General features: G+C 46.5%; 1 protein-coding gene across 3 annotated transcripts in view; it reads left to right on the top strand.

Annotated features, from left to right (window-relative positions):
• The window catches only part of LOC140206179 (calpain-9-like), a 98444-nt gene extending 82920 nt beyond the window's left edge, over positions 1-15524 (top strand). For 2 of the 3 annotated variants that reach the window (XM_072274458.1, XM_072274456.1), the window contains 2 exons: positions 6589-6647; positions 10987-15524. In XM_072274458.1, the coding sequence (XP_072130559.1) occupies positions 6589-6647; positions 10987-11013 (86 nt within the window). In that variant the 3' untranslated portion in view covers positions 11014-15524. Of the gene's footprint in view, positions 1-6588; positions 6648-10986 lie in introns of those variants that run through there. The other variant, XR_011888088.1, reaches the window with a different exon arrangement.
• Positions 15525-21564: the final 6040 nt, after the last annotated feature.

Below are 21564 nucleotides of genomic sequence, written 5' to 3'. Positions count from 1 at the left end.
CTGTGATATTAGCCCCAGGAAAAAAAATGTGACTGTGCTGTAATACACTCTGTAACCTCCAGGGGGCAGTCGTGGATCAGATTTCCGTCATGCCCCATTAAAAATGATGCAAGATTAAAATAACAATGCTGTCACTCCACCCTGTCCAAACCCTCCTGTTTATGAGACAGGCAAACTCAGATTAATTGAGGCTTTATTAAGAGCAGATTGACAAGGGCGATGCCACATCTTCTTTGACCCAGGTTTCCTCTGCTGGCTTGCAGCATAGTTCCACAAAGCAACACACACAAAATGCTGGAGGAAATCAGTGGGTTGGGCAGAATCTATGGGAGTGAATAGATTGTCGACGTTTTGGGCCGAGATCCTCCTCCTTCTAGGGAGAAATATTAAACAGCCTCAGAATAGAGGGACATCCCTTTAGAACAGAGATGAGGAGGAATTTCTTGAACCAGAGCAGAGGTTGATAGGTTCTTGATCAGTCAGAGTATCAAAGGTTATGGGGAGAAAGCAGAAGAATGGGGTTGAGAGGGATAATAAATCAGCCATGATGGAATAGTGGGGCACATTTGATGGGCTGAATGGCCTAATTCTGTTCCTGTGTCTTAAGGGGTTTCAGTGGTAATGCTATTTATTGTTAATGAGGTGCATAGAGACATGGTAGTTGGCGTAGCTACCCATGACCATGTGGGTTTCCTCAGGGTGCTCTGGTTTCCTCCCACACTCCAAATATGTGCCTACAGTTTAGGGTTAGTAAGTTGTGGGCATGCTACGTTGGCACCAGATGTGCCAAAAGCTTTCTTTACAACCCTACCTGTGTAGCCACGTTCAATGAATTATGGGCCTGTATTCCCTGATCCCTCTGTTCTCCCGCACTCCTCAGTGCCCTACCGTTCACTGTGTTAGACCTTGTCTGCATTGAATTCCATCTGGCATTTTTTCAGCCCATTTTTCCATCTGGTGAGATCCTGCAACAAGGCATGATAGACTTCCTTGATGTTCTCTACACCCCCAATATCGGTGTCATCTGCAAAGTTGCTGATCCATTTAAACATATTATCACCCAGATCGTTGATATAAGTGACAAACCACAACGGACCCAGCACCAGTTCCTGCAGCACTCCACAAGTCACAGGCCTCCAGTCAGAGGCAACCGTCTACCACCACTCTCCAGTATCTCCCCCCAAGCCAGTGTCTAATCCAGTTTGCTACCTCGTTTTGAATGCCAAGTATCTGAACCTTCATGACCAACCTCCCATGCGGGAATCTGGGAGATGGGACACGGTGGATTTTTTGTCTCCCTCTCAGGCTAGGTGAGTTCTCACAGTAGTTTGACTTTTATTTCTACCAGCACTGTCAAATACTACACAATTCATTGAAATTGGTCCTAACAACTTTGCCCTCATGGGATTTGAAGTCTGGTTTGCTGCTGCAGTTGTTCTTGCCCCAGTCCTGGGCTCGCGACCATGCTCCTCAGTTCCACGGGGTGTTTGTCAGCAGCACGGCAAGGAAACTGATCTCCTCGTCTGCATTTCTCACTTCGGGCTACAGTCCCGCCCTTGCACAGTAACTTCTGGGGTGGTGTTCCAACTTGTTTCTGCTACTCCGTTCCCATGAGAGCTCATTCACCTCTGCTGGAAAGTTTCAGGAACAAGAGCTCCAGCTGAAATCAGTAGTTAAGTTGTTGTTAACCCACCTACTGATCCCTTGAGAATTTTATGGTCTATAAAGTTCATGTGCTGACATCATATTGTTATAAAAGTTTCAAAAGATAAAGATTAGCTTTATTTGTCAATGTACAGTGACACACACAGTGAAATGTGTCTTTTTGCGTCAACAATCAACGTAGTCCAAGAGTGTGCTGGGGTCAACCCGCAAGTGTCAGCGCACTTCTCAGAACTTAACTCTAACCGTTTTGTCTGTGGACTGTGGGAGGAAACTGGAGCACCCGGAGGAAACCCACACGGTCACGGGGTAAATGTGCAGGCAGCGGTGGGAATCGCATCCGGGTCGCTGGTACTATAAAGCTTTGTGCTAACAACTACGCTACTTCCCAAACTTCTGAATACCTTGGACCAATACCATTAAGCAAAAGGTCCATGAGGCCCAGGTTGGGAACCCCTAACTTAGAGATCAAAGTACAGATACGGAATAAAAGTGGTTTGAAGTGTTTACAGTGCCTAATCTGAAGTAGTAGATGGGAGGGGAAGAGGTCTAACTAGATTGGTCATAGAAAAGTACAGCACAGAAACAGGCCATTCAGCCCACCTAGTCAGTGCCAAACCATTTAAACTGCTGGCTCCCATCAACCTGTGCTGGACCATAGCCTTCCATACCCCTACTATCTAAGCTTCTCTTTAACTTTGAAATCGAGCTTGCACACTTCACTTGCACTGGCAGCTCGTTCCACACTCTCACACCTCCCTCTGAGTGAAGAAGTTCTCCCTCATGTCCCTTTTAAAGGTGTCACCTCTCACCCTTCACCCATGACCTTTAGCCGTAGCCCCATGGAGACCGCTGTCCGCGATTTGTTGGAGAGTGCAGGTGCTGCGACAGCACACACACACACACACACACACACACACACACACACACACACAGAATACTGGGGGACTGAGCAGGCCAGGCAGCGTCTGTGGAGAGCCTGATGTTTCAGGTTGAGGCCCTGGACCGGGGTGTAACTCAGCCATCCATTTGCTTGCACAGATACTGCCCGGGCCTGCTGAGTTCCTCCAGCCTTCTGCTCCTTCCTCGCCTGCGATCAGCCGCAGTGTGCGAACTCAGATGAAAATAGATTTACGACCGCTGGTTAATGACATAAATAATATTATATGTAAAATATGACTCATCGTCCATGGCCCTCTCTTCTCACACTTTGAGGCCACCCTCGGGGTGGAGGAGCAACACCTCATATTCCTTCTGGGGAGCCTCCAACCTGATGGCGTGAACTTTGATTTCTCCTTCTGGGACATTACTTTTTTCCCTCCTCCTTCCCCCCTCTCCTATTCATTTATTTGCGGAGATACGGTCCAGAATTGGCTTTTCCAGCCCTTCAGGCTGAGCCGCCAGCGGCCCCCGATTTCGCACTAGCCGAATCACGGGACCAGTTAACCTACTAGCTGGTACGTCTTTGGGCTGTCGGAGGAAATCAGAGCACGCAGAGGAAACCCACGCGGTCACGAGGAGAGCATTTGAGCTGCACTCTGACCTCTGACCTCTTTTCCTCACCTGCCCATCACCTCCCCCTGGAGCATCCCCCCCCACCCCTTCCCCTTCTCCCATGGTCCACTCTCCTCTCCTATCAGATTCCTTCCTCTCCAGCCCTTTACCTTTCCCACCCACCTATCTCCTTCCCCTCCCCCACCTTTTTATTCTGGCATCTTCTCCCTTCCTTCTCAGTCCTGATGAAGGGTCTCAGCCCGAAACGTCGACTGTTTATTCCCCTCCATAGATGCTGCCTGGCTTGCTGAGTTGCTCCAGCATTTTGTGTGTGTTGCTCTGGATTTCCAGCATCTGCAGAATCTCTTGTGTTTTTGACATAAAAGTTCTTACATATCAGTGCAAAGGCATAAAAATCTATAAATTAAATGTTTAAAAAATACAGGTAAAAAGGGAATAACAAAGACAGTGTTCGTGGCCTGTTCAGAAATCGGATGGCAGAGGGGAAAAAGCTCTCTCTGAATTGCTCAGTGTGGCTCCTGTACCTCCTCCCTGACGGTGGTTATGAGAGGAGGGCATATCCTAGGTCTGAGGGTGCTTTTGGGATGGTACCACCTTCCTGAGGATGTCCTTGTCTTCCATGCAGCTGAGAAGGGAGATGAGGCCTCGGTTTAATCTGGCGGTGCCGACTGTGGTGCACTCCCTTGGTGACAGTGCACGCAGACGTCTGTCTGCGCTGCCCCATTCCCCGTCCTAACTGGATTGTACTGAACTGCATTGGCCACCGGTCTGCCCAGCCCGGCCCTGTGCCTACCTTCCACAGTTAATGCTACACACCCTTGAGGTGTTGATAAACTCCCCTCTGCCTCTTTTCAGGCTATTCACACAACTTGGGGAAACAACAGAACTCCGTCATGTGGGAAGTTCATGGGAGTTAAAATTCTTTTGGCAGTGTTCTCACGAGGGTCCAGGAATGGTGGAAAATCCGTGAGGAACTGGGTCTGACTCGTCCGCATGAAGCTGAAATTTCACTGTGGCCGATACACTACTACACGCGCGCGCGTTCGCGCGCGCACACACACACACACACACAAACGTCCAGACACAGACAGACAGACAGACACACTCACTCTCACACAGACACACCCTTGCTGATGCAGGAACTGGTCAGATTAGATGCCACACATAACTCCGTGTTACACCCTGCCTACTCTTGCACAAAGAAGCACTGTTTATTTTACACTGGAATGCTGGGTCAAGGCCCAAAGGTACAAGATACCAAAGAAAGGAAGTTCAGGTGAGATAAAAGACGTGATATCTGTTCTGCTGTGTGACATGAGTTTTTACAGCCTCGTGGCGAGATGAAGAAGTGAGGGTGTGGATTACAGTTCACTTTGTGCTCTCGGAAGAGGGCTTTCCTGCCTTGAGAACCCCTTTATGTCACAGGTAGAAGCTCCAGGTGGAAGATAAGCTCTTCTAGGTAGATGGTGATTTGGTTTAATAGTGTGACGTGTACCGAGGCGCAGTAAAACTCGCCTTGCACGCTGTTCACATAGATCAGATCGTTACAGAGTGCGTTGAAGTAGAACAATAACAGAATGCAAAATAATTGTAACAGCTACAGAGAAAGTGCGGCGCAGGTAAACTATTAGATGCAAGATCATAATGAGGTAGATTGTGAGCTTGAGAGTTCACCTTTATCGTTCTAGGGACCTATTTAATAGTCCTGTAACAGTGGGGTAGAAGCTATCCTTGAGCCTGGTTGTACGTCCTTCCTGGCTTTTGTATCTCCTGCCGGATGGAAGGGGGGAAGAGGGAATGTCCAAGGTTGATTATGCTGGCTGCTTCACTGAGGCAGTGACAGAGTCCACGAGGGGAGAGCAACGCGCACAAAATGCTGGAGCAACTGGGTGAGTCGGGCAGCAGCTACAGAGGGAAATAAAGAGTCGGTGGTTTGGGCTGGAACCCTTCATCAGGACTGGCCAGATTGCCTGCACATGCTGCCTGGCCTGCTGAGTTCCTCCAGCATTTTGTGTGCGTTGCCCAAGACTTTCAGCATCTTGTGCCTCCTTTTGGCACATTGGCCTTCATAAATTAAAGTTTCCTGGCATAATTTACATATTACTATTTATGGTTTTATTACTATTTATTATTTATGGTGCAACTGTAACGAAAACCAATTTCCCCCGGGATCAATAAAGTATGACTATGACTATTGACTACATGAGATGGGGTGTTATGTTGAAGTTGTATAAGATGTTGGTGAGGCCTAATTTGAAGTATTAACATAGAACATAGAACATAGAATAGTATAGCACAGTACAGGCCCTTCGGCCCACAATGTTGTGCCGACCCTCAACCCCTGCTTCCCATATAAGCCCCCAACTTAAATTCCTCCATATACCTGTCCAGTAGTCTCTTAAACTTCACTAGTGTATCTGCCTCCACCACTGACTCAGGCAGTGCATTCCACGCACAACCACTCCCTGAGTAAAAAACATTCCTCTAATATCCCTCCTGAACTTCCCACCCCTTACCTTAAAGCCATGTCCTCTTGTATTGAGCAGTGGTGCCCTGGGGAAGAGGCGTTGGCTATCCACTCTATCTATTCCTCTTATTATCTTGTACACCTCTATCATGTCTCCTCTCATCCTCCTTCTCTCCAAAAAGTAAAGCCCTAGCTCCCTTAATCTCTGATCTCTGAAGTACTGTCTTCAGTTTTGGTCACCTACCTACAGGAAAGATGTAAGTAAGCTTGAAAAAATACAGAGAAAATTTAGAATAGTGTTGCTGGAACCAAAGGACCTGAGTTATAAGGAAAGATTGAGTAGGTTAGAATTTTTACTGCTAGGAATGTAGAAGATTGAGGGAAAATTTGATAGAGGTATACAAAATTATGAGGGGTATAGATAGGGTAAATGCAACCAGGCTTTTTCCACTGAGGTTGGATGGGATTACAACCAGAGGTCATGGGTTAAGGGTGAAAGAAGAGAAGTTTAAGGGGAACACGAGGGGAAACTTCCTTCACCCAGAGGGTGGTGAGAGTGTGGAATGAGCTGCCAGCACAAGTGGTGCATGCGAGCTCGATTTCAATGTTTAAGAGAAGTTTGGATAGGCAGAGTGTATGAATGGTAGGAATATGGAGGGCTGTGGTCCCACTGCAAGTGGATAGGAGTAGTCTGTTTAAATGGGTTGGCACAGACTCGATGGGCTGAAGGGCCTGTTTCTGTGCTGTACTTTTCTATGCCTCCTGTGGAGGGAGGCTAGTTTCTGTCTTGGGCTCAGCTGTGTCCACAACTCTCTGCAGTCACAGGCAGAGCAGTTGCCGTACCAACGCATCCAGACAGAACTGTTCTTCTCCAACTACGTTCTTTATAGTTCTAAAAGCCTCTGAATGTTGATTTAAGGTAACAGAATCTAATTCTCTTCCAGGGGCTTTCAGAACACTGGACAAGCTTGGAACCGGTGTGGTCAATATTGGCTACAAAGAGGTGAGCTTGGACACACAAATGCTTGAAGCATGCAGCAAGTCAGTCAGCCTCTGTAGAGGGAGGAACCAAGCTAATAAAGTGCCGATAAAAAGTATTCACACCCCCTCCCTTGGAAGTTTTCATGTTTTATTGTTTCGCAGCATTGAATCACAGTGGATTTAATTTGGCATTTTTGATACTGATCAAAAGAAAAGGACTCTTCTGTGTCAAAGTGAAAACAGATCTCTACAAGGTGATCTAAATTAATTGCAAATATAAAACACAAATTAATGATTACATAAGTATCCATCCCAAAAACATGACACGGCAAATCACTACTGTTTTTAGAAGTCACATAATTAGTTAAGTGAAGATGTTTTGGAGACCTGTGTGCAGTCAAGGTGTTTCAATTGATTGTAGTAAAAATACACCTGTATCTGGAAGGTCCAACTACTGGTGAGTCGAGTCAGTATCCTAGCAAAAGCTACACCATGAAGACAAAAGAACACTCCAAGCAACTCCGGAAAAAGGTTATTGAAAAGCACAAGTTAGGAGATGGATACAAGAACATTTCCAAGTCACTGAATATCCCCTGGAGTACAGTTAAGTCAGTCTTCAAGAAATGGAAAGAATATGGCTCAGCTGTAAATCTGCCTAGAGCAGGCCATCCTCAAATACTGAGTGACCGTGCAAGAAGGGGACCAGTGAGGGAGTCCACCAGAAGACCTGTGACAACTCTGGAGGAGTTACAAGCTTCCGTGGCTGAGATGGGAGAGACTACACATACAACAACTGTTGCCTGGATGCTGCACCAGTCACAGCTTTATGGGACAGTGGCAAAGAGGAAGCCACTGTTGAAAAAAGATCATATGAAATCTCGGCTAGAGTTTGCCAGAAGGCATGTGAGAGACTCTGAGGTCAGCTGGAAGAAGGGTCTACGGTCCGATGAAACAAAAATTGAGCTTTTTGGCCATCAGACTAAACGCTACGTTTAGCATAAGCCAAACCGCACATCATCAAAAACACACCATCCCTACCGTGAAGCATGGTAATGGCTGCATCATGCTGTGGGGATGCTTCACTGCAGCAGGCCCTGGAAGGCTTGTGAAGGTAGAGGATAAAATGAGTGCAGCAAAATACAGGGAAATCCTGGAGGAAAATCTGATTCAGTCTGCAAGAGAACTGTGACTTGGGAGATTTGTTTCCAGCAAGACAATGACCCCAAACATAAAGCCAAAGCTACACAGGAATGGCTTAAGAACAACAAAGTTAATGTCCTGGAATGGCCAAGTCAGAGTCCAGCCCACACTAAAATTGTGAATTTGTAGCTGGACTTAAAAAGGGCTGTTCACTCACAATCCTCATGCAATCTGACAGAGCTTGAGCAGTTCTGTAAAGAAGACTGGGGAAAAATTGCTGTGTCCAGATGTGCTGATAGAGACCTATCCACACAGACTCGAGGCTGTAATTGCTGCCAAGGGTGCATCTACTAAATACTCACTTGAAAGGGTGAATACTTACACAATCAATTATTTTGTGTTTTATATTTGTAATTAATGTAGATCACTTTGTAGGAATCTGTTTTCACTTTGACATGAAAGTTTCTTTTTCTGTTGACCAGTGTCAAAAAAGCCAAATTAAAACCATTGTGATTCAATGTTGTAAATCAATAAAACATGAAAACTTCCAAAGGGTTGAATACTTTTTATAGGCACTGTATTTCAGGTTAACAAGCGTTCATCAGAACTGCAAAGATTAAGAAGCGAAATAAATTCTAAATTGAAGAGAAGAGGAGGAGGGTTAGAGTTCAAAATAAGTTTACTTTGAATGCCAAATCCTACAAAAAGTAATGGAGTTGGCTCAGTACATCACAGATAAAGCCTTCCTAACCCACTGAGCACATCTATATGAAATACTGTCACAGGAAAGCAGCATCCATCATCAGAGATCCCCACCACCCAGGCCGTGCTGTCTTCTTGCTGCTGCCATCAGGTAGAAGGTACAAGAGCCTCAGGACTCACACCACCAGGTTCAGGAGCAGTTATTACCCCTCAACCATCAGGCTCTTGAATAAAAGGGGATAACTACACTGACTTGCCCCATCATTGAGATGCTCCCACAACCAATGATCTCACGTTAAGGAATCTTTATCTCGTTATCTCACGTTCTCATTATTTATTGTTATTTATTTATATTTCCATTTGCACAGTTTGTTGTCTTCTGCACTCTGGTTGATCTTTCATTGATCCTGTTATAGTTACTATTCTATAGATTTGGTACGTTTGCCCACAGGAAAATCTGGGTTGTATATGGTGGTATATATGTACTTTGATAATAATATTTATTTTGAAGGTTAATATATGTCACAGTATCCAACCCTGAGATTCATTTTCTTGGTGGCATTCACAGTAAGTACAAAGAAACACAAACACAAATCAGTGAAAGACAGCAGACAACAGGACGGACAGTGTGCAGAAGAGAACAAACTGTGCAAATACAAAAAGAAAAATAATAAATAAATATCAAGAACATGAGTCCTTGAAAGTGAGTCCATAGTTCAGGCCATCGTTGGGGTGAGTGAAGTTATCCCCTCCATGTGAGCCTGGTGGTTGAGAGGTGATAACTGTTCCAAAACCTGGTGGTGTGGCTCCTGGGGCTCCTGGGGCTCCTGGGGCTCCTGGGCCTCCTGGGCCTCCTTCCTGATGCCAGCAACAAGAGAACAAGAGGGAGGTCTCGACACCAGGAATGATTAAATACCACATGCGAACAGTTCAGGCTCTTCGGCCCACAATGTCGTGCTAACCTATATAAATACTTCACGGTAAACCCGACCCTTCTCTCGTACACAGCCCATCGTCCTGCATGTTTCCTACATCCATCTGCCTATCTAAGTCTCTCTTAAATGTCCCTAATTTTATTTAGATTATTTATCTTTTAATTAAATGTTTACTCAGAGATGCAGCGCAGAACTGGCCTTTCCAGCCCACACTGCCCAGCAACCCACTGATTTAACCCTCGCCTAATCACAGGGCAATTTACAATAATCAATCAACCTACTAACCAATATGTCTTTAGACTATGGGAGGAAGCCAGAGCACCTGGAGGAAACCTATGCACGCACACATTAAGAGCTTACAGACCTTCTTACAGAGGACGCCAGAGCTGAACTCACAACTCCACCCACAGCTGTAGTAGTGTTGAGCTAACCACCATGCTACTCTGCTTGCTCTGTGTGTCAACCTCTAATACGACTTCCAGCGGCGTACTCCAGGCACCCGGTCGTGCTGTGTTTCAACTATCTCTAACATCTCCCCTGAAGTTTCCCCCACCCACCTTAAACAGATGTCCTCTGCTATGGGGCATTGTTGCCCTGGGAATCGTGATACACTCTCTTCTGCCTCTAATAATCTGTAACAGCTCTGCTCCCACCCTCCGTCGCTCCAAAGGAAAGGCCCCAGCTCGCACAACCTACCCGCGTAAGACATGCTCTCTAATCCAGGCAGCGTTCTGGTGAATCTCCTCTGATTGAAGTCAGCTGCAGAAAGTTGTAAACTCAGTCAGCTCAGTCACGGGCACTCGCCTTCGTAGTATCCATGACATCTTCAAAGAGCGATGCCTCAGAAAGGCAGCATCCATCCTTAAGGACCACCCTCACTCAGTTCATGCCTTCTTCTCATTGCTACCATCAGGGAGGAGGTACAGGAGCCTGAAGGCACACACTCAGCAACTCAGGAACAGCTTCTTCCCCTCTGCCATCCCATTTCTGAATGGACGTTGAACCCATGAACACCACCTCACTACTTTTTTTTTCTTTTTTTGCATTACTTATTTAACTACAAATTTCAAGACAATATTAAACCTAATTCTGATTCTGATTTCTGCCGCTCTCTGTGAGGAGTCTGCATCTCCTCCCGGTCACTGCATGTGTTCCCGCTGGGTGCTCCAGTTTTCCTGCACAGTCCAAAGACTTGGGGGTTAGAGTTTATAAATTGTGAGCTTGCCCAGAGTGTGGCAACACTTGTGGGCTGGCCCTGACGCGTCGGCCGCCACTCTTTGTCACAGCAGTGCTGGTGTTTGTGTGAGGTTTCTTTGCGTGTAAGTTTTTGCCACGGTGGCAAAACCCTTTGTTGCCAGTAAAACTCTAAAGGGTGATCTGAGAGGGACGTGAATGGTGATTTAGAAATTTAGAAATTTTTCCCTTTTCAGTCTTTAATGAGGAAAGAATACAAATATTATTAGCAACTCTTCTAAACACTGTCACCATATGCGCATTTACCGTGAATTACCCTGATGTGTAATAACTACATTATTGTTCAGTTTTCCTTAAAAAAATAACCAGTCTTGTTCTTACCTCCAACAGTGGCTGCAGATGACCATGTACAGCTAAGACCCTATGAACCGTGTACTGTAGAGCTGGGATCCTGTGGACCATCCATTGGACATCTAAGACCCTTTGGACCATCCAACGGACATCTAAGACCATGTTGACTATCCAATGGACAGCTTAGACACTATAGTCCATCCATTAGACAGCTGAGACCTCGTAGACCATCCAATGGACGGCGAAGACTATGTGGACCGTCCAATGAAAAGCTGAGACCCCATGGACTATCCAATGGACAGCTGAGCCCCTGTGAACCATCCAATGGACTGTTAAGACCCTGTGAACCATCCAGTGTAGAGCTAGGACCTGGTGAATTATCCAATATATAGCTGGGATCCAGTTGACCATTTTATGTACAGCTGAGATCCTATAAACCATTCAATGTCCACCTAAGGTCCTCTTAACCATTCAATGTCCACCTAGGGTCCAGTAGACTATTCAGTGCCTACCTGGGTCATTTGGACCATTCAATGTCCATCCAGGGTCATTTGGAACATTCAATGTCCATCCAGGGTCATGTGGACCATTCAACGTCCACCTAGACTCATAAGGACCATTCAATGACCATCCAAGGTCCCGTGGACCATTCAATGTATGGCAAGGATACCATTCTCTATGTACCACTGGGATTCTACGGACCAGTAGCTCTCTGAAGCAGATACCCACAGCGTAGTTCTGAGCAGAGAGCCAGTACACATTCACAGACACAAGCTATGGACTTTGTATGGTTCCTTGTATCTGGCCATCTCCACCCACGCCACTGTCAGTCCCAGCTAGACGATGTGTTTGCGACCTCTGAGCCGCGGAGGATATCTTGACTTAAGGTGGTCTTGATGATGTACTGTAGGAACGTTAAAAATATCTAAAGCAGAGGGAATGCATTGAAGGTGAGAGGGGGTAGGTTCAAAGGGGATGTGAGGGGTAAGTTCTTCACTCAGAGAGTAGTGCTGGTATGATGGTAGAGGCAAATACATTTGAGGCTTTTAAAAGACCTTTGCACAGGCACATGAACATCAGGAGATGGAGGGATGCGGACATTGTGTAGGTGAGAGGGATTAGTTCTTGGAGATTTTTGATTTGCGTTTTAGCTAGTTTGACACAGCATTGTGGGCTGATCCCGTGCTGTACTCTTCTAGGTTCTATCTACATCAAACCATATGGTGTAATGTTGGTGTTACCCATTCGTGTTCAAGATCAAGGTGTGCAGGGGGCAGCCACAAGTGTCGCCGCACATTCTGGCACCAACATAGCGTGTCCACAATCCTTGGCAAAGCGATACAGAGCACAGTATTCACAAAAAAAAACATAAATTAAAGTTTATACATAGAATTTAGTATAGTACAGGCCCTTCAGCCCACAATGTTGTGCCAACATTTAATCTAATCTAAGATCAGTCTAACATAGGGGTTCCCAACCTGGGGTCCAAGGATCCCTTGTTTAATGGTGTTGGTCCATGGCGTAAACAAGGTTGGGAACCCCTGATTTTAATACACTCTTCCCTCGTATTCTTCTATTTTCCTATCATCCATGTGCCTATCTAAGAACTTTTTAAATGTTCCTAGCAAACCCGCCTCCATCACCACCCCTGACAGTATCTACCTCTGACATCCCCCTATACTGTCCTCCAATTATCTTTCAATTGTGACCCCTGATATTAGCCATTTCTGCCCTGGGGAACAAAAGTACTGGCTTCCAATACAATGGTATTAACTATAATTAATGAGGAGGATGCAAGGTGACTTGGATAGGTTAGGTGAGTGGGCAAATTCATGGCAAATGCAATGTAATGTGGATAAATGTGAGGTTCTCCACTTTGGTGGCAAAAACAGGAAAACAGATTATTATCTAAATGGTGGCCGATTAGGAAAAGGGGAGGTGTAACGAGACCTGGGTGTCATTATACACCAGTCATTGAAAGTGGGCATGCAGATACAGCAGGCGGTGAAAAAGGCGAATGGTATGCTGGCATTCACAGCAAGAGGATTCAAGTACAGGAGCAGGGAGGTACTACTGCAGTTGTACAAGGCTTTGGTGAGACCACACCTGGAGTATTGTGTGCAGTTTTGGTCCCCTAATCTGAGGAAAGACATTCTTGCCATAGAGGGAATACAAAGAAGATTCACCAGATTGATTCCTGGGATGGCAGGACTTTCATAAATGACTGGATCGACTAGGCTTATACTTTCTGGAATTCAGAAGATTGAGGGGGGATCTTATTGAAACGTATAAAATTCTAAAGAGATTGGACAGACTAGATGCAGGAAAATTGTTCCCGATGTTGGGGAAGTCCAGAACGAGGGGTCACAGTTTAAGGATAAAGGGGAAGCCTTTTAGGACCGAAATGAGGAAAAACTTCTTCACACAGAGAGTGGTGAATCTGTGGAATTCTCTGCCACAGGAAACAGTTGAGGCCAGTTCATTGGCTATATTTAAGAGGGAGTTAGATATGGCCCTTGTGGCTAAAGGGATCAGGGGGTATGGAGAGAAGGCAGGTACAGGGTTGTGAGTTGGATGATCAGCCATGATCATACTGAATGGCGGTTCAGGCTCGAAGGGCCGAATGGCCTACTCCTGCACCTATTTTCTTTGTTTCTGTATACATGAAATGTAGGGTCCATCTGCTGTGTGTTCATATCACCACTGTAGTAGAGGTGGTTTCTGGTGTATTGGGTTGTTGTGATGTGAACAAAGGTCAGCGGAGAGACAGCTGAAGCTAGCGGACACAGAAGTGTCTTATTCAGTAAAAACGAGCAGCAGGCATCATATTGAGACACTCTTAGAGGAAGAGGCCTCCCGACCCAATATTACACAACATTTTGTATGATAAAGATCAAAGGTAACAGCAGGACAATTCTTTGGTTACAATGTATCTACAATACTTCCTTTGAATTACATATAGTCTCACACACCACCACCTTCCCACCCACACTCCAGACACCCAGAATGAATGTTAATCAGCATTGTCTGGTTGGTAATCAACGGCAATCCACAGCTCCAAGAAAGCAATTGTTCAGGGCTGCATTTTAAGTTCAGTCTACTATCCACATTGCAGTTGCTGGTGAAATTAATATTTCCTATATACCCAAACTCCAGAATATGCCCCGAAACCACAACAGATTGTTTCGAAGAAGGGCATCAGCCTGAAAGGTTGACTGTTTATCCCCCTCCATAGATGCTGCCTGACCTGCTGAGTTCCCCCAGCATATCGTGTGTAGTTCTCTAGTTATTTTCACGGTTCTTTTTAGGAGCTTACAGTTTGCAAACTGGCTGCTTCCTACATTCCAACACTTCAAAATTAAAAGTAAATTTTGTCATCAAAGTACATATATGTCACCATATACCAGCCTGAGATTTGCTGGTATACCCAATGACTTGGCCTTCACAGTTATCTGTCACAATGCACTCCACCCTCTGGTGAAAGAAGATCCTCCTCGTCTCCATTCTGAATGGACGTCCCTCTGGTCTGAGACTCCCCCACCATGTGAAACACCCTCTCCACATCCACACTATCGAGGGCTTTCAACGTTCGATAGGTTTCAATGAAGTCACTCCTCCTCATTCTTCACACAATAGAATTAATGAAAACTACACACAAAGACAAACAACCACTGTGCAAAAAATGCAAATACAAAAAATAAAAAAAACAAAATAATAATAAATAAACAAATAATGTATATTGAGATCATGAGTTGTAGAGTCTTTGAAAGTGAGTCCAAAGGGTTGTGGAATCAGTTCAGCGTTGAGGTGAGTGAAGTTATCCTCAATGGTTCAGGAGCCTGATGTTTGCGGGATAATAAATTCAGTAACTTGGTAACACATCAAAATTATTTCACTGATTATCATATGTTTGGAATGCAGAACAATAGAATTGTATTTTTTTTCTCAATTCTCTCTCTACAGAAGCTATATTCAGGAAAATAGTGAGATATTCACAGTTATTCGCATTTATTTGTGTGTATTGCTTTGGATTTGCAAAAGTCTTTTGTTATTTGCAATAACATTTTTGAGTGCTGCTCTTGAACAGATGATAATTGCATCAAAGAATCCAATTCTGAATCTTAATGGCAAAAGATTGATGTTTTCAAATGTTTCTTGTCTTTGGAAAACACTGATTCTCAGGGTTAGGTGATCAAAGTAAAGATTTAGATTTATTTATCACGTGTACATTGAAACATACAGTGAAATGCCTCGTTTGTGGTAACGAGGACGTGCTGGGGGCAGCCCGCAAGAGTCGCCACATGTTCCGGCACCGGCGCAGCATGGCACACCCACAATGCAAGAGCAAAACAAGGCGTGTTTTCCTCCCTCCCACCCACTGAAATACACAGACAGTCCTCCATCTCCAGGACAGGCCTCTGGGCCCTTGGGCGACAACTCCTGGACTTCTGATTGATCAGCATTTTATTGAGGTACAACACAGTTCAAGCCCTTTTGGGCCTTTGAGCCACGCCACTTCAGCAGCCCCCCATTTAACCCTAACCTAACCATGGGACAATTTACAATGACTAATTAACCTACCCGGTACGCCTTTGGACATTGGGAGGAAACCAGAGCACCTGGAAGAAACCCACACCTTCCACAGGGAGGACGTACAGAGACTCCTTACGGAGGGGGCAGGATTGAACTCTGAACTCTGACCATCTGAGCTGTAACTGTGTCACACTAACCACTGCACTACTGCCCCCTCCCAATGGTGGGACAGGGTTTTGCAGACAAGGCTGCTGTTTGGTATGCTGTGAAGGAGGTTCTGGGATGTGTGAGGTGTCCAGGGAGGGGTAGCACATCAGTGAAGGGGCTTGTCGTGTCCATTCCAGGGCAGCTCGCTCACCTTTGGTCCCCACCGGACACCCAGCTCTACCCTGTGGCTCCAAGCAGCTGTCTGCATGTGACACGGGGCCCATCCCAGTACTTTGCTGTGACAGGTGGGCTAAACCAAGTGAGGGTTGCTGGTAGCCTCGTAGTGCAGTGAGACAGGAACCTGGCCGTCCTGGCATTCAAAGCCAGCTCTAGTGGGCTGGATGGATGAGATCCAACGGCCAGGAGGGCGGTTCTGCGATGCTTTGTGGAGACCACCGCAAACAAAGAAGAGCCCAGTTTGTGACAACTATTGGTACCACTGGACCTGAAGGTGCAAGGTTGAGGGTGTTGTACTGCCCCACTTTGAAGACTCTCACGCACAGGCCTCAGACTCAGGTTTAATATCACAGGTATTTGTCTGCCCAGAAGGAACTGACGGAGGATAAGAGGTGACCTGATGATGAGAGGCATTGATCGTGTGGATAGTCAGAGGCTTTTTCCCAGGGCTGGATTGGCTAACACGAGAGGGCACAGTTTTAAGGTGCTTGGAAGTAGGTACAGAGATGTCAGGGGTAAGTTCTTTTTTACGCAGAGAGTGGTGAGTGCGTGGAATGGGCTGCCAGCGGTGGAAACGATGGGGTCTTTTAAGAAACTCCTGGATGGATACATGCAGCTTAGAAAAATAGAGGGCTATGGGTAAAGCCTAGGTAGTTCTAAGGTAAGGACATGTTTGGCACAGCTTTGTGGGCCAAAGGGCCTGTATTGTGCTGTAGGTTTTCTATGTTTCTTCAGCTTTGTTCACAGTATTCCCAAAATTTGATGGGTTAGGGTGTATGTGGTGGACCGAATGGCTTTGTTTGTATTTCAGTGATTCCAAGGGCTGATTCTGAAAGTAGCTCCAATGTAGGATGAAAGTTGTCCATCTAACCATTGGGTTGTGACTGTGAGCAAAGTCACTGGAGAGACGCTGAAGCTACTGGATACAGAAGTGTTTATTCAGCAAAACCAGCAGCAGGCATCATATTTGAGCCACTCTGGGTCAGGCAGGCTTCTTCTTCCTAATGTCACATGACATTTTTATATGCTAATGAGTAAAGGTAACAGCAGGAAAATTCTATAATTACAATGTGTCTGCAATGCTTCCTTTCAATTACATACAGTTTTGAAACACCTTCACACCCTCACTCCAGACACCCAGAATGACTCTGGGCTGCATTCATGCATATGCAGGCCCTGAGGTCCAAGTGGAATGTTCCTTTGTTTGTGATTGAGCCCAACCTGAAGCTCCAGGAAGCCCATTATTCTGAGCTGTTTTACATTCAATCTGCAATCCACATTCAAATCTAAAGATCTGAAAATCTGTTAGTGAAATTAATATTTGCTATATATTCTAACTGCAGAATACACCCAGAGAACAGCAAATTTGGTTTGAGTGATAGAATAGGTTCGTACCCCAGTCCATTGCTGGAGCTCCCATCTTCCAAATGAAAGATGAAATAAAGACACACAGTGATGCAGAACATAGCTTCATAGAAACATGCCCTTCAGCCCAGCTGGTCAATGCCAACCAAGATTCCCATCTAGTCCTATCAGAATCGGGCTTAATAACACCAGCAGATGTCGTGAAATTTGTTTTCCTTGCAGAAGCAGTACATTGCAATACATAATAATTACTGCCGCAAGCTATAAGTACGTTCTCCCTGTGACCATGTGGGTTTCCTCCGGGTGCTCCGGTTTCCTCCCACACTCCAAAGACGTATCAGTTGGGAGGTTAATTGGTCGTTGTAAATAGTTCCGTGATTAGACCAGGATTAAATGGGAAGTTGCTGGGCAGCATGGCGTGAAGAGCCAGGAGGGCCTGTTCCACACTGTATGTCAATAAATTTAAAAAAGTAGTGAGTTCATGTTCATGGGTTCAATGTCTACTCAGAAATCTGATGGCAGAGGGGAAGAAGCTGTTCCTGAATCGTTGAGTGTGTGTCTTCAGGCTTCTGTACCTCCTCCCTGATGGTAGCAATGAGAAGGGGGCAGGTACTGGGTGATGGGGTCCTTAATGATGGATGCCGCCTATTTGAGGGATTGCACCTTGAAGATGTCCTGGATACTATGGAGACTAGTGCCCATGATGGAGCTGACTGAGTTTACAACTCTCTGCAGCTTACTTCGATCCTGAGCAGCACACCACCCCATACCAGACGGTGATGCAACTTCACAGCAGCGATGTGCAGAAGAGCATCTCTGAACCTTCATCTTTATAACTGGAGCAGTCTGGACTCCAACAAACGATTCTGTGGTCCTTCAGAGAAGAGGCATTCCACCCACTGTCCCTGTGCGCGGTAGCATAGTAGTGGTTAGCACAGCACCTCACAGTACCAGCGACCCCGGTTCAATTCCCACCACTGACTCTGAAGATTTGTACATTCTCCCCATTACCATGTGGGTTTCCTCCGGGTTCCCTGGTTTCCTCCCACAGTTTGCAGACTTATCAATTGGCAGGTTACTTGATCATTGAAAATTGTACCATGGATTAAATCAGGGGTTGCTGGGCGATGCGGCTTGAAGCTTTTCCACGCTGTAGCTCAATAAATAAATAAACAGGAAACATATGATCTAGTCATCTGCTCATCTGTGGTTTCCAGAATCTGTCCAGGTGAAATGTCATTCCAATACTACAAGCATGAAAAACTCTTTATCAATCCATTTGATTGTGTGAAGCAGTTGTTCGATCCACGGTAGGTTTCTGAATAAAGTGACTGGAGATAAAGAGAAATGTGGGTAAACATAGTACTGAGCAAAAGTCTGAGGCACATGTATATAACTAGGGTGCTTTATGTATTGCACTGTACTGCTGCCACAAAACAAAACAAATTTCATGACGTATGTGAGTGATGATAAACCTGATTCTGATCTGGGTCTCTATTGTGGACTGAGAGTGTGAAGGGGACAGGGAGAGGGGAATCATGGTTGGGAAAAGGGGAAGGAAGAAAGGAGCACGCGGGAAGAACCAGAGAGACATTCCGCAATGATCAATAAACTAATTGTTTGGAACCAGATGACCTTGCCTGGTGTCTCAGGGCTGGGGGTGTCTGCACCCCCCTCACCCCTCGCACTCCTGCCCTGCCACCTGTCCTGCTGTGCTCCACCCTCGCCGTTCCCAACATCCTTTGCTCTTGCCAGATTTACAAACTCGCTCTTTACCCCATGTTGACGAGTACAATACTGGTGCCAAGTCTTACCCACCCTAGCTATACTTATGTGCGTTAAGCCTTTCGCACACCATGGAAGGCAGGGGTATACTCCAGGTGCAGATCGATGGGGTCAGGCAGATTAAAAAGTTCGGCACAGACCTGAATGAATAGAGCTTCTATAGCAATTGGTTAGATTCCCCACAGCAACTCAATGAAGTGACGCGCCTGATCAATGCGTGCACCTCACAGAGAGAAAATTAAAGCTCACACATGTAAAAACAAGTTCTTGACTTTGTTTATTGGTGGAGGCAGATGTACGCAGGATAGAAATGCCATGAAAATTAGCTCATCACAACATCAGATTAAGATTAGCTTCCTTTGTCACATGTACTGCTCATCAAAACTTCGAAATGTGTTGTAACACACGCAAAATGCTGGAGGAACTCAGCAGGTCAGGCAGCATCTGTAGGAATGAATAAACAGTTAACGTTTCGGGCCAAGACCCTTCTTCAGGACTGAGAAGGAAGGGGGAAGATACCAGTATTAGAAGGTGGGTAGGGGAAGCCGGGTGGGTAGGAAAGGTAAAGGGCTGGAGAGGAAGGACTCAGATCGGAGAGAAGAATAGACCATAGGAGAAAGGGAAGGAGAAGGGGCACCAGTGATAGGTAGTGGAGGAGAAGTAAATGACCACAGTGGCGAATAGAAGAAGAATGGGGAGGAGGGAATTTTTTTTTACGGGAAGGAGAAATTGATATTCATGCCATCAGGTTGGAGGCTACCCAGACGGAATATAAGGTACTACTCCTCCACTCTGAGGATGGTCTCATCTTGGCAGAAGAGAAGACTGTGGAACGACATGCTGGAATAGGAATGGAATATTTGGCCACCGGGAAGTCCCGTTTTGTGGCGGATGGAGTGGAGGTGCTCGATGAGGTGGTCTCCCCATCTGCAACAGGTCTCACCAAGGTAGAGGAGGCCACGTTGGGAGCACTGGACGCAATGGACGACCCCAGCAGATTCGGAGGTAAAGTGTCGCCTCACCTGGAGGACTGTTCGTGGCCCTGAACGGAGGCAAATTGTGGTGTGTCGGCAGGTGTAGTGCTTAAGCTGCATGCAGGGATAAGAGCCGGGCGCAAGATCCTGGGAGACGGGTATTGTTTGCGTCAACAACCAAGCACAGTCCAAGGATTGTGCTGGGTGTTCTGTTTTTAATATTTCAGTAATTCTTGAGTAATCTTGTAAATACATTGTTTGATAAAGCACTCTTTGTTGTTTATATAATTAATGTGATGAAAAATATATGATATTGTAGTGGTGTGCTATGCACAGCGCTAGAATAACCACGCGGAGTCGGTGAGTTGGAGTTGCGATGAAAGAGATTTATTTAGACTTCGCGGCCTGCTTTAAAGCCTTCCCATTCCCGCCCTCCCTGGGCGGGACTGCTGTGGGGAATGCCTATTCCCAGACCCTTTCAGTGCGCGGGATTTTCCCCCTGCTGGTGAAGATGGCCTGGCGCCCTTTTTGGGGCCAGCCCTCTGCCTGCGCGCTGTTTCGTGAGCCGGTTCGTGTGTGCTAGAAAGTGGGTCGCCACATAAACCCTCCCCCCAGAACCGGCGATACCTCCCGCAATGTCCACAGTCTGGATCGGCCTCTGTTTGGGAGGTCTGCCCCTGCGCCGCGGTGCCTGAGCCTGGACCGGCTATGCCAAGTCCACATGGGCCGGTTTGAGTCGGTCCACCGTGAAAACCTCCTCTCTCCCCCCAATGTCCAGCACGAATGTGGACCCGTTGTTCCTGATCACCTTAAACGGCCCCTCGTAGGGCCGCTGTAGCGGTGCCCGGTGTCCGCCCCGTCGTACAAAAAGAAACTTACAGTTCTGCAGGTCTTTGGGTACGCAGGTCGGGCTCTGTCCGTGCTGTGAAGTGGGTATGGGGGCCAGGTTACCGAGACTCGCATCATCTGAAGCCTTGCCTCGCCTCGCCTCGTCTGAAGCCTTGCCTTGCCTCACCTCATCTGAAGCCTTGCCTCGCCTCCCCTCGTCTGAAGCCTTGCCTTGCCTCACCTCATCTGAAGCCTCGCTTCACCTCCCCTCGTCTGAAGCCTTGCCTCGCCTCGCCTCGCCTTGTCTGAAGCCTCGCTTTGCCTGTAACCCTCGCCTGCACTGCTGTCAAATTCCATCGCTGGAGCAAGATAAGGCACTGTCTATTGTTGTTTTGAACTGTCTCTGTGTCCTCGCCTTCACTAGGTAGGTCCGGCCGTTTGCCGCTACCTAGTATTGGGAACTGTCTGTATCCACGCCTTCGCTAGGTAGGTCCGGCCATCTGCCGCTACCTTGTGTTGAGAACCGTCTCGTTGTATTCTGCATTCTGTGTTTGAGACCCGGCCCTACGTCCTGTTTCCAAGGAGGAGTCCCGGCTCTGTATTCTGTGTATGAGTCCTGGCCCTACGTCCTGTTTCCAAGGAGGGGTCCTGGCTCTATGTTCCATGTTCCTGTCTCTCCCTCAACCAAGGCTCTGCGTTCCTGTCTCTCCTGCGACCTAGTCAAGGCTTTGGGGTCTCGTCCAGCCCT

The sequence above is a fragment of the Mobula birostris genome, chromosome 12, assembly GCF_030028105.1.
Source record: "Mobula birostris isolate sMobBir1 chromosome 12, sMobBir1.hap1, whole genome shotgun sequence".
Classification (NCBI taxonomy): Eukaryota; Metazoa; Chordata; class Chondrichthyes; order Myliobatiformes; family Myliobatidae; genus Mobula; species Mobula birostris.
Note: the sequence above shows the minus strand (reverse complement) of the source record. Positions and strands in the feature narration are given on the sequence as shown.